Source organism: Prionailurus bengalensis, chromosome C1 (assembly GCF_016509475.1).
Source record: "Prionailurus bengalensis isolate Pbe53 chromosome C1, Fcat_Pben_1.1_paternal_pri, whole genome shotgun sequence".
NCBI classification, from domain to species: Eukaryota; Metazoa; Chordata; class Mammalia; order Carnivora; family Felidae; genus Prionailurus; species Prionailurus bengalensis.
Window position 1 is genome coordinate 96,526,872 of NC_057345.1, and position 27,290 is coordinate 96,554,161.

The 27,290-nt window shown below is 37.0% G+C and overlaps 1 protein-coding gene across 2 annotated transcripts in view; it reads left to right on the forward strand.

Moving 5' to 3' along the window:
- CAPZA1 (capping actin protein of muscle Z-line subunit alpha 1) overlaps nucleotides 1–27,290 on the forward strand; it is a 49,733-nt gene that overhangs the window by 5,858 nt on the left and 16,585 nt on the right. For both annotated transcript variants that reach the window (XM_043575862.1, XM_043575863.1), the window contains exons 2-4: nucleotides 16,920–16,983; nucleotides 19,494–19,545; nucleotides 23,052–23,115. In XM_043575862.1, the coding sequence (XP_043431797.1) occupies nucleotides 16,920–16,983; nucleotides 19,494–19,545; nucleotides 23,052–23,115 (180 nt within the window). The remainder of the gene's footprint in view (nucleotides 1–16,919; nucleotides 16,984–19,493; nucleotides 19,546–23,051; nucleotides 23,116–27,290) is intronic.

Here is a 27,290-nt window from a genome sequence, read left to right on the forward strand (position 1 = left end):
GTAAATTAAGGTAGCAAATAATTCTACTGAAATGACACAGCCCTAAACAGCAATCAAGTTTAATGGTATAGTGACATGGATAGTTCTACAGATACTAAAATACTGATGTTCTTTGGTTGTGACTACATTGTAATTACTGCTAAATTAGCTGGGTGCTCTTTTGAGTTTCTTCAAGTGTGCTACCAGTAGTATTTGAAATGTCTTATAAACTCAGAGTGTTAAGACACTTGATTTTAGAAGTTTAATGATCATAATAGTCCTCATGACAAGGTGAAGAGCATCATCCTCTTAAGAATGTTATCATATAGCAGTACCTTGGAACATTATTGCCTACAGTAGAGTTGCTGGTGTGCTGCTTTCTTTTTCTTTCTTTTTTTTTTTTTTAATGTTTATTTTTGAGAGGGAGAGAGAGAGAGAGAGACAGCATGTGAGTGGGGGAAGGGCAGAGAGAGAGACACACACACACAGAATCCGAAGCAGACTCCAGGCTTTGAGCTGTCAGCACAGAGCCCAACACAGGGCTCAAACCCATGAACCATGAGATCATGGCCAGAGCTGAAATCAGATGCTTAACCAACTGAGCCACCAAGGTGCCCCTGGTGTGCTGCTTTCAAAAGCAGATTTCTAGGTTCTATCCTAGACCAATTGAATCAGAATCTGGGAGGATCACTGCTCAGGATCTTTTTTTTCCCCCTAAATGTTTATTTTTGAGAGAGAAGCACAGAGCACGAGTGGGGGAGGGGCAGAGAGCAAGGGAGACACAGAATCAGAAGCAGGCTCCAGGCTCCAGGCTGTCAGCACAGAGCCCAACATGGGGCTCGAACTCAGGAAGGGTGAGATCAGACCTGAGCTGAAGTCAGACGCTTAACTGACTGAGCCACCCAGGTGCCCCAGGAATCTATTTTTAAATAAGTTTCCCAGTAATTCCACTGCAACTCCGGAACCACTATCCAAATCTTAGTCTTCTGCCTTTTAGCTCAGAAACTTGATTCATCAGGATATTAAAACTAAATCTCTCAGGAACAAACTTATATTAAATGATTATATTCATCAGCCTATGATGAAACTAATGTATAAAAGTAGCAGAACAACTAATTTAACAAATATAGAAAGGGGACGCCTGGGTGGCTCAGTTAGTTAAGTGTCTGACTTCTGCTCAGGTCATGATCTCACTGCTCATGAGTTTGAGCCCCACGTCGGGCTCTGTGCTGACAGCTCAGAGTCTGGAGCCTGCTTCGAATTCTGTGTCTACCTCTCTGCCCCTTGCCCACTCAGGCTCTGTCTTTCTCAAAAAATAAATAAACATTAAAAAAATAAATATAGAAAGGACTAGAAACTTTCTTTCAGGTAGGTCAGGGACATGGGAGATCAAATTATAGTTCTTTCACACTTGAAGTGTGGAGTTGGAACGAGGGAAGTTAACGATACAGGTTAACATTTTAACTATATAGGTGAACATTTTAATGGCATTTTCCTCCTTAATAGGGACATATACCCAACACAAGACCATGTAGGGTCTTTGGGCAGAGCACCCTCTAACTTTTAACAGCAGCAGACATTGTTTTTACATAGCTGGAAGGAAACCCTTAAGTATCAAAAATTTGCGTATTACATACAACTTCTCCTGCAGTCTTTCCCCTCTTAATGACATACTTATTCTTTAGTTGTTCAGACCAAAAAGTTTAGTGTCATCTTTGACTCCTGTTTCTTTCACAATACATATAGTCTAGTAGCAAATCTTGTAAGCTCTACCTTTGAACTATACCCAGAAAAAGACGGTTTCTCACCACCCCCTTATTCCAACCACTCTGGAAGAAGCCACTGTGATTTCTCCTAGGTTATTGCAGTAGTCTTCTCTTTGGTGTCCCTGCTGGTACTCTTGCCTCCTCCTCCCTGCCCAGCAGGCTCTCTGCAGTGCAGCACCCAGAATACACTGGTTGGAGAATGTAAGTTGGAACATGTCACTTCTTTGCTCAGAATCCTCCATTGGCTTCCCATCTTCTTCAGAATAAAAGTTCTTACTCTGACGACAAGTCCCTCTGTCTTTACCGCTTTCCTGTCTCACCTCATCTCCTTCCTATTCTCCCCTGCTCCTCTCTGTTCTAGCCACACATTCTCACCTAAATGGTCTTTGTGTTTGCTCTGTTGTCTGGAGTTCTCTTCCTTCTTCCCTTAATTCCTCCAGCTATTTCATCAAAAGTCATTTTCTCAGTGAAGTCTTCTCTGGTTACCCTATATATTGTCAAATCCTAACATTTCATTATCCCCTTAAGTTCCTTTATTTTTTTATTTTTTAGCATTTGTCACTGGCTATTTAATGTAGTTTATTTAATGTTATCTCTATCTGTTATTTAATGTTGTCTCTCTACCCATTAGAATGTAAGCTCCACAAGAACCATACACTGGTGCATCACCATTGCCTAAAACAGTGCCTGACACGTAGTACACTATCAGATATTTGTTGAATGAGTGAATAAATCTCACTTTAATAGCATCTGACTTGATTTCATAGCTAACTCTTTTTTTTTTTTTTTCAACGTTTTTTATTTATTTTTGGGACAGAGAGAGACAGAGCATGAACGGGGGAGGGGCAGAGAGAGCGGGAGACACAGAATCGGAAACAGGCTCCAGGCTCTGAGCCATCAGCCCAGAGCCCGACGCGGGGCTGGAACTCACGGACCGCGAGATCGTGACCTGGCTGAAGTCGGACGCTTAACCGACTGTGCCACCCAGGCGCCCCGATTTCATAGCTAACTCTTAGAGGACAGACTGATTTCCAGGTTTTGTGAGGCCGTATTAAGGATTCCAGTACTTCCATATTACTAACAGTCTAATTTTATTAATGGAGCTTCCCACTCAGAAAGCTTCAGCACTTCTCCATTACCTACAGATACAACCAGACTTGATATTAGCATAACTACTGCCATCTGACTCATCTTATTCTACCCTTTTCTTTTATTATCTCCAAATAAATCCTCTGTTTCTACCAAACTGGTCTGCCTGCAAAAGACTGTTTCCCCCCCCCCACCTCTTTTCATTTTACTATTCCCTCATTTGTAACACCCACCTCCCCCCCCCCCCCCACCGCCTCCTAATCTAAAGCACTCTGTAGAGCTCAGTTTAGATCTCACCTGCCCCTTCCTTAAAGTGTCTTTCCCCAACCCAGCCCACATCTATCCCATCCTTCCTCTTAAGTAAGTTGTTTTGTTTTGAGTGAATGGACAAATTGGTAAACACAAAGATCTGAACTTTAAAGAAAACATGTTATTCAAAATTCAGTAACATGTAGGCATTTGCTTAGGGAAAGAAAGTTAAGTATCTGCTATGTATTAAGTCCATCTCATGTTACCTCACTGGATCCTTAAAACAGTCTGATATGAGCAGGTATTATATCCACAAATGAAGAAACTAAGACCCAAGCAATGAAATATTAAAGCTGGCTTGTAAAACCAGGTCTGACTTCAAAAGTTTTTGAAGATAAAATTGGTAAAAAGACATACCTTTGAATTAGAATGCCATAACATGCCAGATATGCAGTGGATCTTGAAGGCTGAAGCTTCCTGTTTCCCAGTACTTTTGTTTCCATGTGGCATAGGTTCTCACCACCAAACTCTACCCTTTTGGACTTCAGTCATTGCTCTCAAGCATCTGAATCTCAAAGTGTATGGTGTGAATTTTTCCCGAATTTCTTAAATTGGTCTTTTTGTTTCCAAAATGATGCCCATTGTATATCTGGCACTTGGAACCCTTTACCTGTCTGCCCAGTAACCTAGAATAAGGGATGAGAATGTGTGTGTTTTAACACATTTAAGCTTCTAAACAACAAGTTGCTTATGTGATCTTTTTCACACATTTTTATCTTTTTTTCTGACTCATTAGAACATTATATCTCAGACTTTTCTACTTCCTCAGTTCTTGATCTAGACATTTTGATCCTATAATTAAAATGAATAGGGCCTTTTGGGGCACCTGGGTTACTCAGTCGGTTGAGCATCTGACTTGATTTCAAGCTCAGGTCATGATCCCAGGGTCATGGAATCGAGCCCTCATCGGCCTTGCACTGAATGTGGAGACTGCTTGAGGTTCGTTCTCTCTCTCTCTGTCTCTCTCTCTCTCTCCCTCTCTCTCCCTCCCTCTCCCTCCCTCCCTCCCTCCCTCTGCTCCTCTCCCCAGCTTGCATTCCCTCTCTCTCTTTCAAATAAAAAAAAAAGAAAACAAAAAACAAGTATTGTCTTTTACCTCCTTCCATATGAATATCAGTGCAATTTTGGATTTAAGGTAATTCAACTTTTTAAATCTTCACTGAGAATGAGTCAGTACTTAAAATTTTTTCCTGTTCAGTAGTTAATGTCTTAAGGCTTGCCACTGACTTTGAACTTCTAAATGAACACTAAGGTGTATACTTGGAAATCTTTTTACCAGCATTCTGATGTTTTATATTAGAAGAGTCCAGAATAAGAACTAATGGATGATTTCCTTGTAACTTGGTGCATAGAGGGAATGGTTGGGAAAGATTAACTATAAAATAGATAAGAGCTGTTTTTTGGTTCTTGTCTGTTGTAAATTTTATGCTTAAGTTTGTCATTTTTATATACCATTATACTAGGTGACATAAAATATAATGATGACCCTGTTAAAGAAAAAATTCTTCTGATACTTGTTAAAATGACTTGGGGTGTCTGAGTGGCTCAGTTGGTTGAGTGTCCAACTTTGGCTCAAGTCATGATCTCGCAGTTTGTGAGTTTGAGCCCCACATCGGGCTCTATGCTGACAGCTCAGAGCCTGGAGCCTGCTTCGGATTCTGTGTTTCCCTCTCTCTCTGCTCCTCCCCTGCTCAAACTCTGTCTCCCTCTCTCTGAAAAATAAATAAACATTAAAAAAATAATAAGACGATTTTATTCAATAGTTTTGTGTTAGGGGAGAGAGCTAGAGCTCAGCTCCAGATGAAGCAAAGACAACTGGGGATCTATAGCCAGCAAGCAGAATGAGGGGGTCAGTGGATGGAAAATTACTAAGAGGACACATAAGGGTGGAGGGATTCTTACTTAACTGATTTAACAGGATCCTTACTAAAGACAGATTGAGGACTTCTGCATCAAAGGTGGGGGATAAGGAACTTGATCAGATACCTAAAGTGGGGGTATTCTCACTAAAATGACAACAGGTTCTTGCTAGGATTGGGTTAGACAGGACATAGGATGGAGCCAAGATCAAGGCCTAGCTGAGAAGAGAGGGCTCAGAGGAGCCTGACTAAAGTTTGGTTAAGGAGAGACTTTGACATTAAATGTATGTTATGTAATTACTTTAATAAGTTTTCGAGCAATTATTCCTTAGAGTTGATAAAATTTTTAAAACGTAATTGCTGGAAGCTCCTTTCTATTTGCATGGGATGCTGCCCAATTCATGAATCATTTAATAAAGCTAATTAGATCTTCCATGAGAATGAATGTGAGTGAATGAAATTGCTGTACTTAAAAAAGCAAACTTGCCTGCTTTTCCCACCTATTGTCTATATCTGACAAAATTTGTAATTGGTTACTAATAGAGAAAACAGTTTCTAAGAGCTACTTTAAAATAACTTTTAAAAGAGTAAACAAAGCAAAATATTCGGAAGTGCCATCTTTTGTTTTATATAATATTGATCCTAATTTAAAACATATCTTTATGCTTTTAAGCCTTAGCTATTACTGAAAATGATAGAATATAAACTGTATAGAGCTAAGTTTTTAAGTACATCCTGAGTCTGTCTCTAGGTCAAAAACTGGGAAACTGGGAAAACAATAGTTTATTTGGAATTTTAAAAAGCTGCTGGGGTGCCTGGATGGATCAGTTGGTTAAGCGCCTCAGGTCCTGATCTCACTGCTGTCAGCACTGCAGAGAGCCCTCTTCAGATCCTCTGTCCCCCTTTCTCTCTGCTCCTCCTCCACTCGTTCTCTCTCCCTCCCTCTCTCTCTCCCTTAAAAGTAAATAAACATTTAAAAAGTAAATAAATAAAAAAGCAGCTAACAATAAGTTTTAGTTAATGAAACCAATATTCCATTTGGTCCTAGACATCACTAAGAATATATTTTTCTTTTAGAATTGCAGCCCCAAATTAAATTCTCACTAGCCTCTGAGAACCCTCAGCCAGGAGGGATTTTGTTTATTTGATAAGGGCACTGCAGCTGAAATTCCAGGGCTTTGATACTATTATATATGCATGTCAACAGCTTGGAACTTGTACCTATTAAATTATTGCCCCAGATAGTTTATTGTTGATACACTGAAAGCTTTAGAACCAGATGAAAAAATGAACCACACTGAGGCAAGATGTATTTTTAAAAAAAATTCTTCGTTTTTCAAATAACATACTAGGGGGAGGGAAGAAAGAGTAGGCAGAGAACAGTAAATTGTTAGGGCGGTGAAAATACTCTCTATGATACTATTAATGGTGGATACATATTGTACATATGTCCAAATCCATCAAATGTACAACACAAAGACTGAACCGTAATGTAAACCATGAGCTTTGGATGATAATGATGTGTCATTGTAAGTTCATAAAATGAACAAGGAACCACTCTGGTGGGGGTGTTAGTGGAGGAAGTATGCATGTTGGAGGGCACGGACCCTGTAGGAAATTTCTGTGCCTTCTCAGTTTTGCTGTGAACTTAAAACTGCTCTTAAAAAAAAAAAGTAAAGTCTTAAAAAAATAACAATATCTAAGTGTCTTCAAACAGCAAAAAACCTGTTAGGAAACAGTATTGAATTCCATGCAAATAGAACTTACTGTCTTAACAGGGTAAGAATAAGGTAAATCTCTTTAGGAAGAAAAATGTAGCTATTTATCCTTGAATACTTCTGTAATGACGCAGGATAAAAGTAAGGAAAATAAACATATAAAAGTGCAATTGGTTACTATGTTTTTTTTAAGTATAGCCTAGTTGAAAACATAGGTAAACTTTGGAAGATATGTTTAAAAAGGGAAGTGAAGCAGTGATATTTTGGAGAACTTTTGGTCAGCACAAAAGTTGCCACTATTTATAGTTCACAATAAAGACTGTAATGATGGGGAATATAAGGTTACTAAGACCCAAAGAATTTCTAGAAAAGGGAAATTATTTTCTTAATAATATGAGGGGGTTGTTTAGTTTAATAATTTAAAGCAGCAGTTGTCTTGCTAGGACCAGCTAACAGTAGCTGACATTTATTGCACCTATTTTATTTTATTTATGTATTTATTTTTAAGATTTTATTTTCAAGTAATATTTACACTCAGCATGAGGCTCAAACCCACAACCCTGAGATCAAGAGTCACATGCTCTACCAATGGAGTCAGCCAGGCACCCCTATATTTTAAATATACTGCTAAATGTAATCTTCACAGCAATTTAATCTTCACAACAATTCTAAGAAGTAGATACTGCCCCACTTTAGGCTGAGGATATGATTTAAAGACCTTAAGTGATTAAAATTCAAATCCAGATCTGTCCCAACTCCAGAGCCTATATCTTTCCATTTTGCCATAGTATCTCATAATCTGAAAAACACTTCCATAGTGTCATTTTATGTAGAAGGGGTTTTGTAAACCTTTAACTAATTGCCAGCTATGTGCCATTTACTTTGCTAGACCCTGTATAATAAGGAAAAGGAAAGCAAGGCAGTTTGCCCAAAGAAAACTAGTTTTTAGGGACAAAATGGTATCTATAGAACAAATTATCAATAGCAGTTATATTTTAGGTGCTATAATAAATGGTCAAACAAAGTATGGTAAAGTAAGGTTTAATGTGGTAAAGGATTCTTGCAATTACAAGTACTGGGAATACTTTTTGGAAAGAAACAGAAGAACCCAACCTTAAAAGACAGGCAGAGTTTAGACAGGTAAAGATAAGGAGAGAGGCAAAACTTTCAAGGACAATGTAAGTCCAGCCCAGAAGCAAAGTCTTTAATACAGGCAGTAGTCTAATGAGGGAGGTAAAGATTTCGGTAGACACCAGGGAGACAAGCTGGCGGAGATTTGGCTCCTGAAGTATACAAAGTTTGGGCAGTATAAACTGACCTGGGCCTTGCTGATAAGTAGAATGTGGCTATTATCTAGCCCAGAATTTCTTCCCTGCTTGTTTAGAGTTATCCACTGACATTCAGAGCTGCAGTTGTTAAATACTCAACTTGAATCCTGTTGTATGTGATTGTCAAGAAAATCATTTAAAAAGGTAGTTATGAAGAGATGTAATGTTGAAATATGTGGCATCTGTTATTAAAAGATTATTTAATAAATAAAAACCTAAGTTTTATAAATTTTCCAAGTGTCTTTTAATACATTTTCTAAAGTTTCTTACTAAAGTACAGTATATCAAAATTAACAAAATTAAGCAGCTTCTAGGGAACAATAAGGTATATTACTTTCTCAGTTTGATGTTTAAACTTTCAGTACAGGTATTACTAATAATGAAATTTTGAGTCTTTCAAGGATTAGGTATTTTTTTTATTTCCCTCTTTAAGAGGTGAGAAGATACAGAGAAGGGGAAGAAATTGAAATCTAGGAAAATTATCTTTAACTGATGCTTATAAGGTCCTAAGTTCCACCTTTTTAGGTCAGAAACATAATACAGTTGGTTCCATGAAATTAACATTATTGGAATATTTAAATCTATGAAGGATTGGAATTGTGTATAAGGCCTGAGTTATTCTCCCTTTAAAATATACATGGAGTTATACCCTTCAGATACTATCTGATGAATGTTATGTGCAGTGAAACTATTACTTTATGGAATAGGGATGCTTTTTAAAAGTCTTTTTTGTTGTTGTTTTTAAAGCAGCAATTAAGTTTTTGTTCAACCAAAACCTCCATGTCAGTGATTCTCAGTTACACTGGAGATGGCATGCCTCTCCTCTATGGGACATACTTGCTTTCAACTTTGTTTCCCCACCCCATTCTAAAGAATGACTAAATCACTGTTTTTAAAAATGTCATCCCTCATTTGTATTGCAGCAAAAATATTTTTGCTGTCACTACTTAGCCATTTCTCTCTCCCCTTTTACTTCTGCCACCAATTCTTACCTCTACCAAATTTCATCTTGTTTTTACCCAGTTTTGAAGCTAGATGAGAAAATACTGACTTTTAACATTACTATTTATCATTGTTTTTATTCCTTCCAACTTTGTTTCAACTGTAGCTTTCATAAGCAAGGTTTTGACTCAATTCCTGGATAAAAGAAAACAAAATTCTAAAAGGACTAAGCTAAATCTATGTGACACCACACTAAAGATAATCCTCCTGAATTTAAATACCTGTTACTAATGCACAGAATAGTTGATTGAATAGTTCTAAGGCCCACCTCTGTATAAGTGTGTGACGTTTGACAAAGCACTTTCTCTGAATCTATTCCTTTTTTAGTGGGGATACCTATTAAGCTGTTTCAAGATCAGAAGAGAAACAGGTTATGAAAAAGTTTTGTAGACAATAAAATAGTCGTCATTCATTTACATTGCTAGCATGTGCCAGGTCTCAGTTCTGGGTGTATAGCAGTGAACAAACGTCCTATGCCAGGGTTTGGCCAATCTGGTCTACAGCATGTTTGTATATAGCCTACAAGCTAATGTTTTTTGAATGGTTGGGGGAAAAAATCAGAAGACGACTATTTCGTGACATGTGAAAATTACATGAAATACAAATTAGAGAATCCAAAATAATGTTTTAATTAACTTAGTGGGGCTAATACTTTTACAACATATATCAAATCACGTTGTACACTTTAATATCTTATGAGTTTATTTACCAATAATACCTTAATGGTAAAAAAAAAAAAAATAAGGGGTGCCTGGTGCCTCAGTCAGTTGAGCATCTGACTCTTGATTTCAGCTCGGGTCATGATCTCAGGTTCATGAGATCAAGCCCCACATTGGGCTCTGCACTGATAGCACGGAGTCTGCTTGAGATTCTTTCTCTCCTTCTTTCTCTGCCTCCCCCCCCCCCTCTGTCTCTCTCTCTCTCTCTCTCTCAAATAAGCATTCAAAATAAATAAACAATTAAAATCTTATTAGAACACAATTGTGCTAATTTGTTTTCATTTGGGACCGAGACCATGTGGCCCATATAGCCCTAAAATGTTCACTGTCTGGCCTTTTGTATTAGCAATTTGCTCACCCAAGCTCTATGCTCTTGGACTTCTTTTGGAGTGTTGAGCAGGAAACATAAATATCATTCAGTGGTGATAAGTTCCTTGAAGAAAAAGCGAGTAAATGGGCTAGAATTGTGAAGGATGCAGACCGTATCATGGCTAATTTGTAGATAGGAGTCAGGAAGTCAGAAAGTGACATCAGGAACTTGAATGAAGAGAGATGCTCTGATAGAAAGCATTTCTGGCAAAAAGGAACAAGAAATGCAATAGCCCTGAGGCAAGAATTTAGCCGTGAAGTCTAGCAGCTAGGCAGTAGGAGATGAGGGTGAGGGAACCAAATTTTGAAGGACCTTGGAGTCCATGGAGTAGACTTTAGATTTTTATAGAGAATGTGTAAATGTAGCATTAAGATTTCAACTACTGTCTCAAGGAATTTTTATGGTATTGTTATAGTGACAAATCAACTTATCACTTCAAAATCTGTTGTCAAAGATTGCCAAATATTTAATACTGAGTGGTCCACTTTTTTAGTAGCTCTCAGAAAATAACATGGAGATTGTTGACAATGACCACGTTTTGGGATCTACCTTTGGCATCTAATGATGACTACATTCTTTTTAATCACTCATTTAGAATTTCACCCTTGCTGTTGCATATATATGTCTTCACCTCTTACCAGCTTTCATTTAAAAACTGGGGGATGTTTTCGTTTCTTTACTTGGACATTTCTCCTGTTCTTGATATTCTTAGATTTGCAGGTATCACTCATTTGTTTTTTCCAGCACTTTAATTAGAATTCTTCTGCACTTAAGCCTGAATTCAAATATTGCTTACTTTTTATTTCTCCCTCTCTGACTTATGTGTACTTTGTGTGTTTTTTTTCCCTCTTTAGGAAGTGGAAGCAGTCTTTTAGTTTAGTTCATTTTTTTTCCTATATAATCCCTTCATTTAACCCATTAACTATCCCATACATTCCAGCATAAGGCACTATGCAGCTAGGAGGTAAATAAGGCTAAGCTTCTGGTCAAGAAGCATATGCAAAGTGTAACTTTAAAAAGCTTCCTTGGGGTGCCCGGGTGGTTCAGTCAGTTAAACGTCCAAATCTTGATTTTAGCTCAGGTCATGATCTCACGGTTTGTGAGATAGAGCCCTGCATTGGGCTCTGTACTGACAGTGCAGAGCTTGCTTGATGTTCTGTCTCTCTCTCAGCCCCATCCTCACTTGCTCTCTATATCTCTCTCAATATAAATAAAAATAAAAATAAACTTTTAAAAGTCTTCCTTGTTGCCTTTTACCAACCTCCCTTTTTACTCTGTCCTTTAGCTTCTTGACCTGTAGTTTCCTTGATCCATCGCTTGCAGTTTTGATGTCACTCCATAGCCTTTATGTTGTTAATGTCCTTTTTTATCTTTAACAAAATTAATTTATTAGATGGTAGATCTTGTCATGATCCTCTTTTAAATTTTTTAAAAATTTAAAAATTATCTTTAACATACAAGTAATAAAGTAGTGGGTGAAGTAGAATAAAGGGGATTAAGAGGTACTAACTCCCAGAAAAAAAATTACAAGTAATTTATATTCCTTATACAACTTTTTGAACATAGAGATAAGCCAAAAAAGGAAAGAAAAACAACTTTTTAATAACCACCACCAGAAGAAGTCCTAATTAAAATTAGTAGCTATACATATATGTAAGTGTATTTACTTTTAATAAAACAGGAATATATCATTGTGTGAACTTTTGCACTCAATGGCATATGATAAAACATCAACCTGTATCAACAGAGCACTTCTCAGACGTTTTTGTTTTCAGGACCCCTTTATACTCTTAGGAGTCAACTTTTTATGTAGTTTATAGCTATTATACTAGATATTAAAACTTAAGAGTACTTAAAGTATTAATTCATTTAAAAACATATTTAAAAACATTTATATGTTAACAAATAATTGGAATTTTGTTTCTTGTTGTTTTGTAGTTTATTTATTTTGGGATAGAGAGAGAGCACGAGTGAGCCAGGGAAGGGACAGAGAGAGAGGAAGAGAGAATCCCAAGCAGGCTCCAGGCTGTCAGCCCGGTGCAGGGCTCAATCTCACGAACTCTGAGATCATGACCTGAGCCAAAATCAAGTGTCTTCGGACTCTTAACTGACTGAGCCACCCAGGCACCCTGGTATTTTGTTTTGAGGAAAAAAAGAAAAAAAAAAACCCAAACTTTATTTTCTAAAACAAAAGAATTAGTGGGAAAAGTAGCACTGTTTTACATTCTGCAAATCTTTTAAATATCTACATTCAATTTGTTGTGTTATAATGTCTTAGTTTGTGCATACTGTTTCCTCTGACTGGATGCGCTCCTTGGTATTTACTCATTCTTCAATCCAACTCAAACATCACTGTATCTAAAGGCCACCCCACCACTCCTTATATACATATATAAAGTTGACTGCATCTTCCTTGTGCCACACTGTGGCCTTTAATACTTGCTTGCTATATTACTATCTGTGTGTCAGGTCCTTGAAGACAGTGACAGAATCTTACTCAGTGTTTAATCTTTATTTACTCTTCGTATGTGCTCAGTAAATGTTTGCTGAGTGAATGAACTATTACTTTTTTTTTTCCAATATATGAAATTTATTGTCAAATTGGTTAACTATTACTTTTTTAATATGCATTGTCAGTTCATTGATTATCCAAATACTTGTTTTAATTATGCCAGATCCATCAGATTGTATGACTTTTAAAACTTCAGGGATAACTTCAGGAATACTAGTATCTTGAATTTTCATTTTGGTAGCCTTTACTATTGCATATTCAAACATTATGTTATATATGTAGTATGTAAAATATATAGCTTTATTCTTTTTAGGGAATATGCTTTTTGGGTTGTATATGAATATATTTTTGAACTACACACACTTAAATTTGTTTGACTAAGGGGACTTTCACAATGATGTAAGGATTATGGGAGATGCACATTGACAAGTGGGATAGATCATAGCCCCTCAGCAGATTTGAATAGACTAAGAAATAGGTTTACTATCAAAGTAGGTTTACTAATTTCTTAAATAAATGATTGACAGCAACAGTTGATGAGGAAAGAAATATGATTAACTGCACATGCCAAGGCAAATATAAATATACCGAGTTGTAAATCTATATGGAAACTGTTAAGTCCTGTGTAGTGTAATTTTCATGAGTTGAGCAGCATTTCTTACTTCCTAATTATTTTCTTTTTATTGTTGTTGCTTGTTAATATAAGAGTTTTATGGTGTATTCCTCTTAGTCTCCAGCAGCTTTTATTCCAGAAAAGTAATGTATTATCTATAATTCTCCTGTCATGACAGGGTTCTCAAGCTTTATGTACATAAGAATATTCTAAGGTGTTTGTGTTATGGATTCCTCATCTCTGCTTCCAGGTAATCCACATACAGGTTTTGTATTCTAAGGTTAAAAAATCCGGTAGAGCTTTACAACTCAAAGAAATTTTGCAGAACTTCTCATCTCTTTTAGGAGTTGGCTTATAATGAGGAAACTCAGGACCAAAACAGGCTAGTCATGCTTCTAGAATTACAAACCTAGTTAGTTTGTGGACCAGTAGAGCCAGTAATTAGAATCCAGGTTTTCCAATCTACCTTGCTCCATCAATCAGTAGGCCTTTCTTGACTGAAGATGTAAAATTTGTCCACGGAGCAGCTTTTCTTTTATTCTTTTTAGAATGAGTGAAGTCATATATAAGATATTCTGTATAAACCTGAAGTTGCAAAGTATTTTTTGTCTTTCTAATTCTCTTCTCAGTGCCCAGTTGTATTTTCAAAGGACTCTTGAAAGTCTTTTTTCGGGGCGCCTGGGTGGCGCAGTCGGTTAAGCGTCCGACTTCAGCCAGGTCACGATCTCGCGGTCTGTGAGTTCGAGCCCCGCGTCAGGCTCTGGGCTGATGGCTCGGAGCCTGGAGCCTGTTTCCGATTCTGTGTCTCCCTCTCTCTCTGCCCCTCCCCCGTTCATGCTCTGTCTCTCTCTGTCCCAAAAATAAAAAAATTTTAAAAAAAAGTCTTTTTTCTGCTTAAGAATGGTTTGGCTTTGATGATAGCCTTGATTTGAGTGGGTCAACAAGAACTTAACATTGTTTGAAGGAAATGAAGAGGTTAATGGAGGATGCCTACTTGGAAAGCAGGGCTCAGTTTATTGGTAGATCTACTGTGTTCCTCTTTGCCCCTCATCAGTGAGTTGAATCATCTTCATACTCATTATCACATCAAATATTAGGGAATTTGCAACATTCTTTCTGTCATAGTGTGTTAGAATTATACTGTGAGGGGCGCCTGGGTGGCTCAGTCAGTTAAATGTTCAACTCTTGATTTTGGTTCAGGTCATGGTCTCACAGGTTTGTGAGAACGAGCCCCATGTCCAGCTCTGCACTGACAGCACAGAGCCTGCTTGAGATTCTCTCTCTCCCTCTCTCTCCACACCTCCCCTGCTCACACTCTCTCTCAAAATAAATAAACTTTATAAAAAAAAAGAATTGTACTGTGAGACTGTCAGAGGTCAGTCCTATTATCATTGCTAGCATCATAATTATATATGTATATTGCCAAATGATACTCGAAATTATTTTTTCTTTTACATAGATTTTTACATTCTTTGTATTTCACATCTTGATAAAAGCGAAGAGATTAAATTATATGGCAGACTGAGCACATGGTTTCACCTCATCTTTTATGCCAAACCTTAGTAGAATGAAAAAAGTAGGGAAAACAGATTGAGAAGAGAACTGAATTAGTAACAGGGGTGCTTGGGTGGCTCAGGCAGTTGAGTATCTGACTCCATGGTTTTGACTCGGGTCATGATTGCATGGTATGTGTGATCAAGCCCCATGTCAGGCTCTGCACTGACAGCACAGAGCCTGCTTGGGATTTTCTCTCTCCTTGCCCCTCCCCCCGCTCTATTTTTTCTCTCTCTCTCAAATAAGCTTTTTTTTTTTTAAGTGAGAGTGCCATTGTTGGACCAAAGTTTTGTAGCAATTCTTTTGATAGAAAGAAAGCAGAATGGTAAATACACGAGGGAAAAAAAAGTAAGATCAGAAGATAACTGTTGTGGAAGTAGGAGCCACTTGGAGGAGCTCAACTTAAGGAGCAAGAAGGAAAGGACTCAGAACAGTCTTGGAGTAGATTAATTGCGGAATTGTTCTGTAAGCTAACTGTACCATTGGCTCCTCTTTTCTCTTCCATTGGGGCTGAACTGCAGATAGAAATGCATTTGTCTTCAGAATATAGCATTGAGAATGAGCACTAAGAGCAGAGAGGCAGGGCGATGCCCCAGGTAGCCTCTGGCCCTTACGAGGGTTACTCAGAAATTAATCGGCTCATATCCACTTCACAGCAGCAAGTCTCCTCTCTCCCTCCCCTACAATCACTAGAGACAAACTGCTGGTAAACACAACAGGCAAGCTAAATTAAATTCAAAGAGGAATACCAAATATTTGTGGAAAACTGGTACTATGAAAGAAAAGCATCAAACTCAACAAACAAGTAGCTCTAAATTCTTAGGGAACAGTCAATAGAGCAATACTTTAAAGTAAGTAAGTATAGTCTCAAGGAGACTCAATAATTCTTACACACACACAAATAAAAGTCTTGGAAATGAAAAATAGGTTTTAAAATAACTATCTGAATAGCAAAATAGACATGAATGAAGAGCATTTTAAGTGAATTGAAAAATGGAGCTCTGAGGGCTTCTCCCCAAATAAACTACCAAATGACAAAAAGAAGATAAAAATACAGGAGAAAAAGGGATATGCAAGTTAGATCTAAGACTTCAATGTCTGCCTATAAAAGGAGATCCAGAAAAGTAGAATGGCAGTAGGGGGCAGGAGAGGGAGTTAGAAGGAAGAACAGAAGAAGTACTGTCTATAGCATTCTTTAGAACCTTTAGTACAGTGTTTAATAATAGGTGATAGCAGTCATCTTTGTCTTGTTTTTAAAATTAGGGACACTGCTTGCAATGTTGCATCATTATTAAGTATGCTGTAGAATTTTGGTAGATAATCCTTTATCAAGTTAAAGAAGTTTATTCCTACCAAAAATTAGTAGTTTTGTTGTTTTATGATATTTGAATGTTGAATTTTATCTTTTTTTTCCAGCATGAGTTAAGAGAATCACAAGGGTTTGCTCCTTTAATTTGTAAATTACACTGATTTATTAATACTGAACCACCTTTGCATTGGGATAAACGCTGTAAACACATATTGGTATCCTACCAGTTCACTACTCTTTCATTTAGTTTTGCTTAAATGTTCATAAGTGATTAGGATCATAACTTTCTCTATTTGTGCCTGTAGTATATTTTGACCAAAAATTGATTATTCAACTTTTTTTTTTTTAATTTTTTTTAATGTTTATTTATTTTTGAGACAGAGAGAGACAGAGCGTGAACGGGGGAGGGGCAGAGAGAGAGGTAGACACAGAATCCGAAGCAGGCTCCAGGCTCTGAGCCATCAGCCCAGAGCCCTACGCGGGGCTCGAACTCACGGACCGCGAGATCGTGACCTGAGCTGAAGTCGGACGCTAAATTGACTGAGCCACCCAGGCGTCCCTCAACTTTTTAAAGAAGAATTAAAACTTAAAGCCGCATGTAGATCTCAAAATCAGGACAAACCTCTATTGATGATGAAAGCTTTGGGATAGTTTGTGAAAAAAATCTGAAGTCTCCTAAATAGTAAAGGTTTGAATAGGAAGTTTTATCTCCATGAATGTGATGAAAATTTTGTAATCTGTTAATTGCTTCTTCCTTTATATGTTACTCTTCTCTTATTTCTTTCTCTTTAGGTACGCATAGCTGCTAAATTCATCACTCATGCACCCCCAGGGGAATTTAATGAAGTGTTCAATGGTGAGTAAACATTAGTATTTTAAGCCCTCCATAATTATGTATAAGTATTTATTGAGTGTTTCTTATCTCTTCTAATCCTTACAGCACATTATAGCTATAGCTTAAGGAAATCAAGATTAAAAGAGGTTAAAATAATTTATTCAATGTCATCTAGCAAGTAAGTGTCAGAACAAGGATTCAAACCCAGGTCTGAGTTAAAAGCATACTCTTAACCCATAAATTAGGATACCTATCTTATGTGAGAAAAGATTTAAAGTAGCTTAATATGAATATGGAAGCAATATTTAATTATTTTCATAGTTTTGTATCACTATAAATCATAGCTTCAGCTTCTTCTGTGCTTTCACTCAACACATGCTTGTAGTATATACAGGACACTTTCTAAAGCCATTGGGGCTGAACTAACTACATCTGGGAAGCTTATTACATACACAGATTCCAGCCTTACCATCCTGAAGTTCTCCCAGGTGATTCTGAGTCACAGCCAGTTTGGGAACCGCTATTCCAATACATTTATAAATTTCTATTCACTGGCTTAACATATAGAATGAAAAATGTAGATGAGGCATCTTGAGCTTTATGATAAAATCAATCATTATAATCCCATTTTAAGTTGTTAAATTCATCTTTAAGTCCTTCGTGTATCTTGGTTCATTTTAGCAAGCATTTATTTTGAAATTCGAGTTTTACATTAGAGGGCTATGTACTTGAGAGGAGCTATGTGATACTCATCTGCAGTTGGCCCAGAGCCCCACACATCATAGAACAATCACTAATCTCCAGTGATAAAAATAATTAATGATGCAGAGAAAGAATAACCAGGAGAACATATAATAATTTAAGGAGTAAATAATACAATAGAAATAAATCAGAACATGTATCCTTATAGACTTGTTTGTGGATTTTGAGCACTAACAGCAAGAGAAACAAATAAACAAATGCAGCCTTATTTTCCTAGTCTTTTTTGTGTTTTGACCAAATGTAAATTTTCAACAACTGAGCTTTTAGGAAATTTTCCTTTGACCTGAACTTTATCAAGCTGATTAGCTCAAATAAATTCTTTTTTTTTTTTTTAATTTTTTTTTTTTTTTAATGTTTGTTTATTTTTGAGACAGAGAGTGAGACAGAGCATGAGCTGGGGAGGGCCAGAGAGACGGAGACACAGTATTGGAAGCAAGCTCCAGGCTCTGGGCTGTCAGCACAGAGCCCGACGTGGGGCTCAAACCATGAACCATGAGAACATGACCTGAGCCGAAGTCGGACGCCTAACCGACTGAGCCACCCAGGCACCCCAGCTCAGATAAATTCTTAACAAAATTAATCGCCTTTGTAGTTAGAAGTCCCTGTTTGATTTCTGACAACTGAATGAACTTTACAGGAATATCATGAGAATAATTGATATGAAAGAATTAGATTAACAATTGGCAAGCTACTGTGGCATGAGGACTAGTTTTTATTGGCATGCTACACATTGGCCTCTGCCAGCCTCTTTCAGACGCTCTAAGAGTCAATGGCCTTTGGCTTATAATTAAATTAGTCTTTCCTCTTGGAGTTAATGAACGCTTAGTAGTTTCTTCTATAACAAGGACCCTCCTCTTATAAAAGAAGAATGACTATGGGGTGCCTGGGTAGTTCAGTGGGTTAAGGGTCCAACTCTTGATTTCGGCTCAGGTCATGATCTCACGGTTTGTGGGTTTGAGCCCCCCACTGGACTCTGTGCTGACAGTGCAGAACCTGCTTGGGATTCTGTCTCCCTCTCTGCCCCTGCTCTGCTCACTCTCTATCTCTCTCTTTCAAAATAAATAAGTAAACATTAAAAAATAATAATTAAAATTTAAAAAATAAGCATGACTAGACTCTTGACATACAGCTTTTTAAAAGCATGTAGGCCCCACGTTCAGTCCTTCGTGGAAAAATATGTTTGGCAGTTTCACTGCCACTGGCTGAATTTTGCCCAGCTTTCTTGGTCTGATGTTATAGAAAAGCCTCCAGTTCTTAATCTTATTTTAAAGGATTCTTTAGATACGAAATTAACAGTTCTAATTGTAACTTTCTTTAAACCATGCTTTTTATTTGCTATGAAATTCCTTGAGAAGTTGTTTGATTATTGTACCGCAAGTAATTACATGAAAATCTATGAACGTGAGCATCTGTTCATTTGCATATAGGATATCTGAAGATCAACTTTGCAAAGCCTGACTTGTTAAACATTTCTGAAGCTTATCCTTTACTGAACATTTGAATTTTAACATCTTTTAAAGGTGTGGTTTTTTAAAATGTTTATTTTGAGAGGGGTGAGAAAGTGTGCGCACAAGCAGTGGAGGGGTAGAGAGAGGGAGACAGAATCCCAAGCATGTTGCACATGCTGTCAGGGCAGAGCCCAGTGCAAGACTTGACCCCACAAACTGTGAGATCATGACCTGAGCCGAAATCTAGAGTCAGATGCTTAACTGACTGAGCCATCCAGGCGCTCTATTCTTAACGTCTTTTAACATTTTTTTCCTCTTCAGATGTCCGGCTACTACTTAACAATGACAATCTCCTCAGGGAAGGGGCAGCACAGTAAGTATCTTTCAAAATCCACTTACATATATTTTTTTCACTTCTATATTATTTTAATTTTGGATGAACTATATTGATAGTAAATTTGTGCCCTGGAAACTAAGTCTAAAATACTTCAATATAAAGCAGTTGGTTTTAGCAGTTTTAGTTGTTTTTTTTTTTTTTCCCTTGGAGAAAACATGTTCCCCCCCAATGTTGTTTTTTCCCTTAAAGCTTATTATATACAACCTTATTTTTTATTTTTTATTTTTCCAGATTCCCCCTGTAAAAGCAGAGTTTAATACGAGTGGTTAGGGTTTCTTCTATACTCCTTTTAGTTCACGTTGAATTTTTTTAAATTGCTAGCTATAGAAAGATAAGGCTCCTATTGAGGGGTGTTTCTTAAACTGCCACAAAATAGTAGATATTCATAAAAGTGCCCTAGTAGAATTAACCATAGAATAATAGCATCGTTGTTCAACCCAGTCATGGATTCCTTATCCCCACCACGCTAATTAATCTTTCTAAAATACCATTTTCCTTTTATCCTTGTCCTCAAAAACATGAGAGTGATGTGTGTTTTGTTTTCTTCAAATCTAAATACTGTCAGCTTTCAAGGCCCTCTGTTATCTGGCTTTATCACTACTCTCCTTTACATACAAAATTCTATTTCAATCACTGTCTGTCTAACTGACCCAGAGTTCCTTTGTAAAGAGGAAACCAGAAAAGGATAATGACTGGGTAAAGATAGGGTAGAGAGGATGGAACAAGGATTTTGACATAGAGCAACAAATAATTGTCATAAAGGCATTTGGTATGGTATACAGTTGGTTTAGATTTTAGCTATAGAAAACTTTTAAGAGTTGCTGCCTGAGAAGCAATCATCTTCTTCTGCCCTTCTTCTGCCCTGCTGTTTTGGATCTCATTCTGGGACCAAATTCTACAAACCCTATAATTGTCATCATGATTGATATTCTCATTATACATTGATTTAGGCACACACTGAAGATACATTCTAATGCTGGTTTCTCTTAGTTGCATAAAATGCCATAGAAAAAGGCATTCATGATTTGCTAATTCAACCCCTGTCTATCCTCTGCCCTGTCATTGAAAGAATTTCATCTATATTTTGTCAACAGATGATTATCCAGTCTGAACGCTCCTAATAATAAGGAATTCACCATCTAACAAGGCAGGTTCTTCAACTTGCCTGACATGTATTGGTCTTAGTTTTATCCTTGAGAGCTACTCAAAATAAATGTAGTCAGTACTTCATTTGATAAGGTACTGCTGAAGAGGAGATGGGGAGTGGAATGCCAAGATCCAAGAGTGACTGCATCCTAAGCCTGTTGTCACGTTTTTAATTAGGAGTAACAGTAGAATTTGGTATTTAATAGTTCAGATGCTTTAATTGCACTGACAATAAAGCTTTGTTTTTATAAATATTCTGGTTCTTATAGACTGTAGCTTTTCAGAGAACATTCTTCCTAAAGGACAGCTGTCTTATGCCCAAATATTTGCTTTTCTATAGGGATAAAAAATTCTGTTTTTCTTCCTGTAATAAGATGCTTCAGTCCCTTGGCTGCAGATCTCATAGTAAGGGCTCAGTGAATGTTGTTTCAGTAATCATCATTATTGCCCTCTATATAAAATGAAGGAGGACTGAACAACCGAGAATTTAACCCTATTTCCTGGATTTTCACCTATGCTTCTTGACCACTGTAACCATTCTCTGTTAATTCCCAGTACTTCCAGACTAAGTAGGGAGATGTAGGCCATGTTAAAGAGAGGATTTTATTTCTGAAAGAGAGGGGAAATTATTAGTATTATGAGCAGAGAATGACTCGATGAGATTATATTTTAGAATAATTACTGGCTACCATGCAGGGGGGCAAATATTGAAGTAAGAGGAGTAGTTAGAAGGCTTATTGCAGTAGTTCAGAGATAAATGGCGGTGGTTTGGACTAGTGTAAGGGTGGTGGGAAGGAGTCAGATTCTGAATATGTATTCAAGGTAGAAACCATATGATTTACTGATGGATTGGATGTGAAATGTGGGAGAAAGAAGAATCAAGAAGGATCTTAAGTTTTCGGTCCACACTGCTGGTAGAATGAAAATACCATTTTCTTGAGATGGGATTAAATATTAACCATCTTTGGTATTTGTGTTTGTAATCTGTAATCTTAGGACGTATCATAGAATGGAATACTTACTACTCTCTACTCCTTAAGCTTTTCTAAAAAAAAAAAATCAATAATAATAATAATATTTAATCCACTTTGCATGAACATTTAATTTATCTTCCTATCTGAAGAACCACCATGTTTAAGACTCATTTTGCTAATGGGGATGTATAATGATTTATAACACCATAGAAATGATTTATCTAAAAACATAATAACCTAAAATGAAAAGACTGAGGATTAGCTTTAAATGTCTGTTACTTTGGTTTCTTTTGAAGAAAAGTTTGATACTTTGCTTAAAAACAGTGTCTAGCAGGCGTTTTAGCAGGTTAAACTTGGGCAGAAGAGGTGTTTAACTCTTCCCTTGGCCAGTGGGTGAGAATACTGATATTTTGTGTGTTACGTGTTTCTTAGACTGCAGTTTACCTCAGGCTTCTTTCCCTTTACCTTTTTGCTTACTTAGATGTACTAGGGAGCCATTGAAAATGCAGTTTTACAAATCTAGCACTGGACAAGTAAATGGTAGTTAATAGGCATGTACTTTGATTATTCATATCTCCTTTTTAAAATAATCTCTTCTGGGGTGCCTGGGTGGATCATTCAGTTGGGCGGCCAACTTCGGCTCAGGTCATGATCTCGTGGTCTGTGAGTTTGAGCCCCACATCGGGCTCTGTGCTGACAGCTCAGAGCCTAGAGACTGTTTTGGATTCTGTGTCTCCCTCTCTCTCTGACCCTAACCAGCTGATGCTCTATCTGTCTGTCTCTCTGTCTCTCTCTCAAAAATAAAATAAACATTAAAAAAAATAATAATCTCTTCTGCCTTAAGCTCTCCTCTGAGACTTGACTCACGCTCCGCTCTTGCCTCACCCTCTCCCCATGTCAAATGCCTTCCAGTACATTTAATTATGATCTCTCCTGCCTGCCCTGCCTCAGAAAGTCCAGAATAAAGAAGGCAGCATTGCTAAAATAGTGCATCAACTGAAGGGTTTTTTGTTTTTTCTTTAAACTACTGAAAGCCTCTATCTAAAAGTTGGTAATTCACAAAAATCAGATTACTTAAAACTTGGGAATTGTCTAAGGGGAATTCTGTTGGAGTTTAGAAGTGGAGACGAAAAGGTAATTTCAGAGTTTAGGGCACATCTGAGATCACTGTGAAGAGTTCCTTCAGAAAGTGGGAAGTCATTAGGATAACACTAGTTGCCTGGAGAGAGAAAGAGAAGAGCACTGGGGAGTGTTTTCACATTCTCTTTCACTATTATGTGAATTACCTTTGGTGTTTCTTTATGTATAATTCTCTCCCCCCCCAACCCCCCCCCCCTTTTTTTTCCACTTGTTAAAATACAGTGCATTTGCCCAGTATAACATGGATCAGTTCACGCCTGTGAAGATAGAAGGATATGAAGATCAGGTAATGACTGTTCTTTTTAGTAGGCTGTGCCTGGGTGGTAGTAGAAATCCTATAAACCAAAGCAAATGTCTGAAGATAAGATGCTGAATAAATTCATGCCGTAGTTATCAGAGCTTTTGTAAATGTTCTATATAAGAAAATTCTTCCCCTCTCTGATAATACCAGGAGTTTCTTTGACAGAAAAAAAGAGCTGCCCCTAACAAGAATAGTGAAAGTAAAAGAATTGAGTTTTATACAGATTTTATAGCTGTATGTAATTCTCCTTGGTAAGAATAATAGGAGACATTATATTTGATATTCTATAGAAAAACAGACATTTCTATTCAAATAGAGGAACAAAGCAAACATTTCCATTATTGTCATAGTTATAAACATTGTCTGGCAGGACTTTGCAAATTCATTAATTGCACTTCAAAGGCAGTATGTCACTAAATACCAAATCCTTGTTAAAAAAAGTCTGAGGGGCACCTGGGTGGTTCAGTTGGTTGAGTATCCAACTCTTGATTTTGGCTCAGGTCATGATCTCATGGTCGTGATATCAAGCCCCATGTAGTGTGGAGCCTGCTTGGGATTCTCTCTCCTTTCCTCTCTGTCCCTCCCCCACTCTCAATGTCTGCACTCTCTCTCTGTCTCTCAAAATAAACTTAAAGAAAAAAGTCTGAATCTTCTTTGAACCCACAAATCCGTAAGATTTATCCTAGGAAAATAAGTATATAAATGTATTAAAAAGATTATAGCAAGGTTTATGACAGTGAAACAAGGTTTATAATAGTGAAAAATTGGGAACAATCTAAATGCCCAACCAACATTAAATTAATTATCTATAGACCAAAATACTATGACTACATTGAAAAGTGATGTAAAAACTGATCTGGGATATACTCCCTTTGGTAACACATATGCTAAAGTATTGATCTAGAAAGATTTTTGTGATATATTAAGCTAAAACATAAAAGAACATATGTAGAATTGTGCTAGTTTATTTTTCAAATAGATATTTAAATGAGCTGTATTAGAATTAATGCATTTTAAATTCTTTAAAAGATGCACCATTTGGGGCGCCTGGGTGGCGCAGTCGGTTAAGCGTCCGACTTCAGCCAGGTCACGATCTCGCGGTCCGTGAGTTCGAGCCCCGCGTCGGGCTCTGGGCTGATGGCTCAGAGCCTGGAGCCAGTTTCCGATACTGTGTCTCCCTCTCTCTCTGCCCCTCCCCCGTTCATGCTCTGTCTCTCTCTGTCCCAAAAATAAATAAACGTTGAAAAAAGAAATTTAAAAAAAAAAAAAAAAAAAAGATGCACCATTTTATGTACCACTAAGAAAAAACACTGCCAGTTTTAATTGGCAAAGTCCTAAGATGCCATCAAGTATAAGATGTATCCCATTTTATGAAATGTTAAGTGATGGGGGGAACATGTGCATCTTTTTTTTTTTTTAATGTTTGTTTATTTTTGAGAGAGAGAGAGTACCTAAGGGACAGAGAGAGAGGGGACAGAGGATCGGAAGAGGGCTCTGTGCTGACAGCAGAGAGCCTGATGTGGGGTTTGAATTCACGAACTGTGAGATCATGACCTAAGCCTAAGTCAGATGCTTAACTGACTGAGCCACCCAGGTGCCCCTGGAGGGACATACACATCTTAGGAGTCAAAGGTATAAAGTATATAGATGTGCATAGGAAAGGAAATGTATGAAAATATACACCAAAATGTTAACTCTGTCTTGGAATTACAGGATTTTTGGAATTTGTTTTGCTTGTTTTGATGTTTTTGTTTTGGTTTATATTTTTGATTAATTTTCTTAATGAAAATAGATTAATTACAAGTATAAACAATAAACAATACTGGAGAAAATGATAAATATTGCTTGCAATTGATATTGTATAATTTAATGTAATATAGACAAGTTATTGAAATAAGATCTGTGTCCAGATACATGTTATAAGACCATTCCCATACACCAGTAGTAGCCAGCTTAAAAATGTAGTCAAAAGGAGATGGCATTCTTAGCCATAACAACAGCAACAAAAAGCTATTACCTGGACATTAAAATAAGGAAAGATACATGAGTTATTAAAGAAGATGCCATAGGGGAGCCTGGCTGGCTCAGTTGGTAGAGCATGCGACTCTTGATCTCAGGGTTAGAAGTGTGAGACCCACATTGGGTGTAGAGATTACTTAAAAATAAAATGTTTTGAAAAATAAATAAAGTAGATGCCATAAAACATCACACACACAAAGGAAAAAAATTAAAAAGACAAAACCAAAGTAGATGCCACCCCTGCATATAATAAAAATCAACTACAGTGGGTTAACTACGTAGAGATTTTTGTCATGTAAGAAATCCGGAGGTAATATTTAGAGCTGTTATGAGCTGTTACATGGTAGCTCCATGATGTCATCAGAGACCCACGTTGCTTCCAGCTCTCTCTTCTGCCTTCCAGGTATTGTTTTCATTATCATGCTCTTAAGAGAGCCGCTCTATTTCAGGGCACTAAATCCATAGTTGTAGGAAGGAAGAAGGAGGAAGTTGGAAAAGGTGCTGGCCATTCCAGAAGCAACTTTCACTGATAAGTTATTGCCAGAACTCCTATCACTTTGTCATTCCTAGTGGGGAAGTATCATTTTTGTATTTGTATACACAGTCTTTTTGGAAACTTTTGGGGTTCTGTTAGTAAGGGAAAAGGAAAGAATGGATATTGGATTGGAAACTAGCAGGAGTCTGCTATACAGTTCATACACACACACACACACACACACACACTTTAATCTGGGAAGTAAATGGGAAATTAGATTTAAATACAGGGTTTCTGAATAAGAAATATAAATAATATGGAAAGCTTGTTTGAATAAGAAATATAAATGAGGGGCACTTGGGTGGCTCAGTTGGCTAGGCATCCGACTTCAGCTCAGGTCATGATCTCACAGTCTGTGGGTTCAAGCCCCACTTCAGGCTCCGTACTGACAGTTCAGAACCCAGAGCCTGCTTCTGTGTCTCCCCCTCTCTCTGCCCCTCCCCACCTTACTCTCTGTCTCTGTCTCTGAAAAATGAATAAACTGTAAAAAAAAAAAAAAAAAAAAAAAAAGGAAATATAAATGGTATGGAAATTTTGTTTTTCAAATAGATTTCATACAATTCCTATGAAAAATAGACCATACAGGATTATTCTGATCAGGAACAACAATGAAAAAAGACCAATGCTAGCAAACAAAGACACAAGGCAAGAATCAGAAAGCCCTTAAACTAAGTATCATAAAACAGAAAGGAAAAGGAAGAAATTGATAAAATTTATGAGATTACTCTAACTTTGATTTCCAGTGCCAACTATACACTTAGATTAATTCCAGGTGGAGATTAAAGGTTAAATATTTTTTAAAACATAAAAATTTAGTAGGAAATGGAAAGAGAATCATAACTTTTAAGTAATGATGAAACATTAGAAAAGTTTATAAAAGAAAGTGACCTTTATATAATGGGCTTAAAATAAGATTTTAAAAGAAGAAAATATGTGCCTCAAGCATAGTTAAGAGGTTATTCAAATACCTAAGGATGATGCCAAGAGTTCAGTGAATAAATGAGCAACAGAAATGAACCATTTGCACCCAACTGGTTCAGTTGCACCCAACTGAAATACAAAGCAAACTTGGAAAAGTGTTACATCGCCCAGAAATAGTAATTAAGGTAGTGCAGATTAAAATTTTAATGTGAACATATTTACTTTTTAATTACAAAAGTTGCAGGATTGTGATGAGAAAGCTTTATGAGAGTAAGACTAAGGAAATAATCAAGCTTTTAAAGGGTAGTCTGATGATAAGGACACGAATCTCAAAACTAGGAATTCTTTCCAAAGAATTATTTTTAAGCAGAAGACTTTTTGTGGGAGAATTTATAGTGGCTTTCGATAGTGGAAATGGTAAGTAACTTAAACCTGCTTCAATTCAGGAGTGATTAAATATATTATGGTATGTCAATATTGTGAAATTATATGTAATTATTAAAAATGGTAAATGTGTCAAAAGACAAATGGCAAATTAGGGAAAAAATTTGAAACTCAACACATGCAGAGTTTTATCTGCCTAATTAATAAAAAGAGTTCAACTAGAAAAAAACCAAATACCCAATAGAAAAGTGGGCAAAAGATAAGAATAGACTGTTCACAGAAGGGGAAATACAGTAAATGA